At 64.2% G+C, this 6,326-nt stretch overlaps 1 protein-coding gene across 1 annotated transcript; it reads right to left on the bottom strand.

Moving 5' to 3' along the window:
* Positions 1-819: 819 nt before the first annotated feature.
* Positions 820-1,822, bottom strand: LOC114805747 (cornifin-A-like). The gene has a single exon (XM_029047679.1). The coding sequence runs from the start codon at positions 1,820-1,822 to the stop codon at positions 1,100-1,102; it is 723 nt and encodes a 240-aa protein (XP_028903512.1). The 3' UTR covers positions 820-1,099.
* Between the last annotated feature and the right edge of the window lie 4,504 nt (positions 1,823-6,326).

A 6,326-nucleotide genomic window follows, 5' to 3' on the forward strand; every position in this document is an offset into this window, starting at 1 on the left:
CCTCTAATCCGACAGACGATGACACTCCCCTCCTTCCAAGCTTGAAGGCGCATCTCCTGCAAAAGGCCTTCCCGACTAAGCCCCACTTTTCCTCATCTCCCACTCGCTTCTCCTTCGCCCGGACTTGCTCCCTTTTGCTCTTCCTCCCTCTCCCAGCCCCCCCAGCACTTATCTCTGATTTTATTTATTTGTATCGAGTCTGCCTCCCCCCCTCCGCTAGTCCGTGAGCTTGGTGTGGGCACTGCACTTTCCCAAGCGCTCAGCACAGTGCTCTGCCCACAGTAAGCGCTTAATAAATACGATTGAATGAGCGAATGACGATAATCAGAGCCAATACATGGTATGAGTTAAGTGCTTACTATGTGACATGCCCTGTACTAAGCACTGGGGTAAATATAAGATAATCAGGTCCCGCGAGGAGCTCGCAGTCTGAATAGGAGGGAGGACGGGTGTTGAATCCCCCTTTTGCTAATGAGGAAAGGGAGGCAAAGAGAAATTGAGTGACTCGCCCAAGATCCCACAGCAGACAAGTGGCGTACCGGATTCGAACCCAGGCCCGCGTTCCCAGGCCCGCGTTCCTTCCACTAAACTATGCTGCTTCTCTTTGTCCTTCTTCTCCTTCTCTAATGTGCGATGGAGCGGGAGAGCTCAGGTGGAGAACGCAGAGATGAAGACACAGCAGCTGAAAACCGCTCAGCTGGAGATGGCATGCGTGGAGACCGCTCTTGGGGCTCAGAATTCACAGCAGAGACACGCCGCACCCCCTTGCCCATTGGCAGCGTGGCCAGCGACAGAGACAGAGACAGGAGCCACGAGACATTTCACTGAGAGATAAAAGTTTATTAAGGTGGGGGGAGAGGGAGACCAGAGAGAGCAGATAGGAGCCAGAGGGAGGGAGGGAAAGAGGGGGAGAGGTCGCTGGTGTGGGGGTCTCCGGATCTCTCCAGATGAGTTTGGCTCGGTGGCGGAGCCCACCCCGTGTCCGGCTATAGAAAGGCCGCGGGATTGAATGGTCGGAGCCGTTTTGCCGTGTGGTCAGTGACCTGGGGCTTGGGGAGGGCGGGGGGCGGGGGGCTTCCAGCGGGACACATGGAGGAACCTACTTGTTCTTGGGTTGGGGCACCTGCTGGGCTGGGGGGGCTTTATGCTGGGTGGGAGGTGAGCATAGCACTGGGGTTTTAGGGTGGCCCTGTTCGGGGGCCTTATGATGGCCCGGTTGGGGGGCCTTATGATGGCCCGGTTCGGGGGCCTTATGATGGCCCGGTTCGGGGGCCTTATGATGGCCCGGTTCAGGGGCCTTATGATGGCCTGGTTGGGGGGCCTTCGGGTGGTTCGGTTCTGGAGCCTTCGGGTGGGCCGGCTCAGGAAACTTTGGGTGGCCCGGCTCAGGAGTCTTCGGATGGCACGTTGCGGGCAACTTGGGGTGGGCCGGCTCTGGAGGCTTCGGGTGGGCCTGCTCGGGAGCCTTCGGGTGGGCCGGCTCAGGAGCCTTTGGGTGGCCCTGCTCAGGAGTCTTCGGGTGGCACGTTGCGGGCAACTTGGGGTGGGCCGGCTCTGGAGCCTTCGGGTGGGCCGGCTCTGGAGCCTTCGGGTGGGCCGGCTCAGGAACCTTTGGGTGGCCCGGCTCAGGAGTCTTCGGGTGGCACGTTGAGGGCAACTTGGGGTGGGCCGCCTCTGGAGCCTTCGGGTGGGTCTGCTCTGGAGCCTTCGGGTGGCCCTGCTCTGGAGTCTTCAGGTGGCAGGTCGCGGGCACCTTCGGGTGCAGCGGCTCGGGTGCCTTGGGGTGGGCCGGCTGCTTGCCTCGCTGGGGTTGCTGAGACATCTTCCTGGCGGGTGGAGGATGGAGGGAGGGATGGATGAAGGGAGGGCGCAGAGAAGCCTGGGCCAAAGCACCCCAGCCCGGCCCCGGGGGTCTCTCGGACCTCTCTAACCGGACCCCGGCCTCCTGGACTCTGGGCCCACGGGGGTCCGCACTCCCCTCCCCTCCTCCTGCCCCCTTTCTCCTCCATCCCTCTCTCTCTCTCTCTCCGCCGTGTCGACCCCCCCCCGGGCCCCATTCCCGCCCCGAGACCCATGGAGAGATCGGGCCGGATGCTGGGCAGAGCGGGCCGGGGGGCAAGAGGGGGTTCTGCCCCCGGGGCCCCCCTGACCCGACCTCCCGGGGGGCCCAGGGTCTCCAGGGGACCCCCGGCCCTCGACACCCACCCCGGGAAACGGGGAAACCCCCCCCCCCCCCCCCCGCCAAAAGCTGAGCCTTCGCCACTTAAACCCAACAACTGCGTGACAGAGACACTCAGAGAGAGACACTGGTGCCAGCCAGGACACAGAGACAGAAAGAGACAAAGAGAGACAGGGACAGACAGAGGACCCGAGTTCTAATGCCGCCTCTCGCCCAAGGCCACGCAGGAGACAAGTGGCAGTCCCATCATTACGATAACGGTAATTGTGGTCGGCACTTACTACGTGCCGGGCACTGTACTAAACGCCGGGGTAGAGAGAAGGTAAGCGGAAGGGACGCGGTCCCCGTCTGACATAGGGCTCCTGGTCTTCGTCCCCATTTTCCAGATGAGGGAAGGGAGGCACCGAGAAGCGAGGCGACTCGCCCAGGGTGACAGAGCGGACAGGTGGCGGGCCGGGGATCGGAATCCCCCCGGATCCCCCCGACTCCCGGGTCCGCGCCATTAGGCCACTTACACCGTCTGGGCCTCAGTTCCCTCATCTGTAAGATGGGCGTTAAGCGTCTGCCCCCCGTTAGACGGCCAGGCCCGTGTGGGGCGCGGACTATAGGCCATCATCCTCGCTCTACTCCAGCGCTCGACGCAGTGCTGGGCACACAGTAAGCGCTCAGCAAACACCCCGAGGCTTCGGGGAGACGGGAAGACACGGAGCCCGAGAGAGACAGGAGGAGGAGGAGGAGGAAGAGGAGGAGGAGGGAAAGAGAGAGCCGGAGGCAGAGGGAAGAAGTGGAGAGGCGAAGAGACGGTCAAGTCCCGGCAGGGAAAAATGGAATGGAAACGGGGAAAGCCGGGGAGAGCGCGGGGGAGGGGGGCCTCCGAGGGGGGCAGCGGGAGAGACGCGCCCGCAGACAGGGTGGGCTGGCAGAGGTGGGGGAGACGCCCTACGGTCCCCGGAGACAGCCAGCCAGAGATGAGGGGAGACGCCCTACAGCCCCGGGAGACAGACAGACCGACAGGCAGAGATGGGGGGAGCCATCCTACAACCAGACGAGACAGGCAGAGATGGGGGGATCCATCCTACAGTCCCGGGAGACAGACAGAGATGGAAGGAGCCATCCTACAGCCTGGGGAGACAGACAGACAGACAGACAGACGGGGAGGCGGGGGGGAAAGGCATCGTAGAGAGGCCGGCCGGAGGCCGCAGGGCGAAGCACAGAGTGGCGGCGGCGGCGTTGGCGGAGGGGACGGACGGCACTCACGGCGGGGCGGGGCGGGGCGGGGCGGGTCGGGTCGGGCCGGTCGGCTGCGGGGCTGGTGGCGGGTGGCCGGGCCCCGCCGCCCTTTATACGTTTCTCTGTCCCGGGCCCCCGCCCCCCGCCCCCCGGCCCGGCCCGTCCCCGCCCACACCCCGAGGGCACCTCCCCCGACCCCCCGCCCCCGGCCCGGCCGGCCGGACAGTGTACCGGCCGCTCGGGGAGAGGCCGCAAGAGGAGCAGGGCCGGGCTTCTCACCCGGACACACCCCACCGCCAGGAGCCCCGGGCCGGGCCCTGACGGGGGAGAGGCCGGCTACCCGCCCCCCAGCCACGTTCGCACACTGTGTTGGCCGCTGGGGGAGAGGCGGGGACGGGAGGAGACGCGGGGGCCCGTCCTCGGGGGGCTGCCGGTAGGGTGGGGGACGGAGTACACACAGAAACACACGCTGTGCTGGCCGCTGGGGGAGAGGCGGGGACGGGAGGAGACATGGGCCCGGCCCTCGAGGGGCTGCCGAGACGATGGGGGACAGAATGTATACACACAGAGACACACACGCTGTGCTGGACGCCGGGGGAGAGGCGGGGACGGGAGGAGAGATGGGCCCGGCCCTCGAGGGGCTGCCGAGAGGATGGGGGACAGAATATATACACACAGAGACACACACGCTGTGCTGGACGCCGGGGGAGAGGCGGGGAGAGGAGAAGAGATGGGCCCTGCCTTCGGGGGGCTGCCGGTAGGATGGGGGAGAGCTGGGATTAGAACCCTTGATCTTCTCGCTCCCGGACCCGGGCTCTCTCCACTAGGCCACGGAGACGCTTTCGTCGCCCACACCGAGTTTACAGGCTAGGGGGGAGACAGACGTTAATATAAATGAATTACAGACCTGGACGTCGGCGCCGGGGGGCCGGGGGCGGGGAAGGGCGAAGGGAGCGAATCGGGGCAACGTGGAGGGGAGTGGGAGAAGGGGAGATGGGGGGCTTAGTCTGGGGAGGCCTCGTGGAGGAGGTGGGCCCTCAGTGAGGTTGGGAAAGGCGGCAGGGCGATCGATCGTCCGTGGGATTCGAGGACGGCGGGGGCCCTCCGGGCCAGAGGCGGGACGCGGGCCGGGGGTCGGGGGCGACGTGGAGGAGACGGAGGCCCCGAGAGACGGTCGGCCTTGGAGGAGCGGAGCGGGCGGGCCTGGGGCGGAGCGGGAGAGTAGCCAGGTGAGGTGGGAGGGGGCGAGGCGGCCCACTGCTCTAACGCCGACGCTGAGGAGTTTCTCGGTCTGATGCGGCGGTGGAGGGGCAACCCCTGATGTTCCCTGAGAGGGGGGAAACGTGTCCGGAGCGTTTCCGTAGACAGACGATCGGGGCAGCGGAGCGAAGTACGGACCGGAGTGGGAAGAGACGGGAGGCCCGGGGGTCCGCGAGGAGAGAGTAATCCAGGCGGGAGAGGGCGGGTGGTTGGATTAGCGCGAGAGCGGCTTGGATGGAGAGGAGAGGGTGGGTTTTTGCCACGTCGTGAAGGTGGGCCCCTACATACTGAGCTGGAAGCTGGGAGGGAAGGCTCGGAGAGGAGGGAGGCGCGGGGCCCCGTCCTCGGTGGGCTGACGGACCGGTGGGGTGAGAGGACTGTCCCCCCACAAAAACTCCACCCACCCCATATATCCGTACACGCACACCGTGGTGAGCGCTGAGAGGCGGAGGGGAGAGTAATAATGTTAATAATGTTGGTATTTGTTAAGCGCTTACTATGTGCCGAGCACCGTTCTAAGCGCTGGGATAGACACAGGGGAATCAGGTCGTCCCACGTGGGGCTCACAGTCTTCATCCCCATTTTACAGATGAGGGAACTGAGGCACCGAGAAGTTAAGTGACTTGCCCAAAGTCACGCAGCTAGCAAGTGGCAGAGCCGGGGTTCGAACCCATGACCCATGACCTCTGACTCCAAAGCCCGTGCTCTTTCCAGTGAGCCACGCTGCTTCTCTCCGCTCCGACCCGGGGCCCGGGAGCCGGCCTCTTCCCGGCCGGACAGCCTCGCCCCGGGCCCCCGGCGGTCCGGGCCCCCGGGGGTCCGGGCCCCCGGCCGGCCGCCTCTGCGCTCCCGCCCCCCACGTCGGGCTCCTGCTCCCGACGGGTTTCCCCGGCCCTGCCCTCCTTCCCCAGTGGCTCACCCCGATATCCTCCTCGCCTCCGAAACGGGTTCCCTGTTCTCTCCTCTTTCCCTGCCCTACCTTCCTACAAGTTCCTTGGTCGCAGGGAACGTGTCCACCGACTCTGCAAATGCTTAGTACGGTGCTGGACACACAACTGGTAGATCGATTCATCCGAAAATCACACGCTCCTACTACTAATTATTATTATTATGGTATTTGGGAAGCCCTTACTGTGTAATTGTTAAGCGCTTCACTTCGTGCCAAGCCCTGTTCTAAGTGCTGGGGAAGGTACAAGGTGGTCAGGTTGTCCCACGTGGGGCTCACAGTCTCAATCCCCATTTTACAGATGAGGTGACTGAGGCACAGAGGGGAAGTGACTTGCTCAAGGTCACACAGCGGACAAGGGGAGGCGGCGGGACCGTCCGAGCGCCGTTCTGAGCGTCGGGGGGATACGATTTGATGGGGTTGGACCCGGTCCCACACGGGGCTCCCAGTCTTAATTCCTATTTTACCGGTTAGGGGACTGAGGCCCAGAGACGTGAAGTGACATATCCGAGGTCACCTAGCAGACATGTGACAGAGCCGGGATGAGGATCTAGACCCTTCTGACCCCCAGGCCCGGGCGCCATCCACACACCTCCAGGATGTCTTCCTTCCCTGACAAATCTCTCATCTCCCATCCCATTTTCCCTCCCTACTGCTTCGGCTACGCACTCGAGTCCAAGCACTAATCCCTAAGCCCTTAATTAATCAATT

This window comes from Ornithorhynchus anatinus, chromosome 19 (assembly GCF_004115215.2).
Source record: "Ornithorhynchus anatinus isolate Pmale09 chromosome 19, mOrnAna1.pri.v4, whole genome shotgun sequence".
NCBI classification, from domain to species: domain Eukaryota; kingdom Metazoa; phylum Chordata; class Mammalia; order Monotremata; family Ornithorhynchidae; genus Ornithorhynchus; species Ornithorhynchus anatinus.

What these genes read in the sequence shown, in the direction of transcription:
- LOC114805747 (XM_029047679.1), bottom strand. Translation starts at nt 1,822, where the DNA reads ATGTCTCAGCAACCCCAGCGAGGCAAGCAGCCGGCCCACCCCAAGGCA.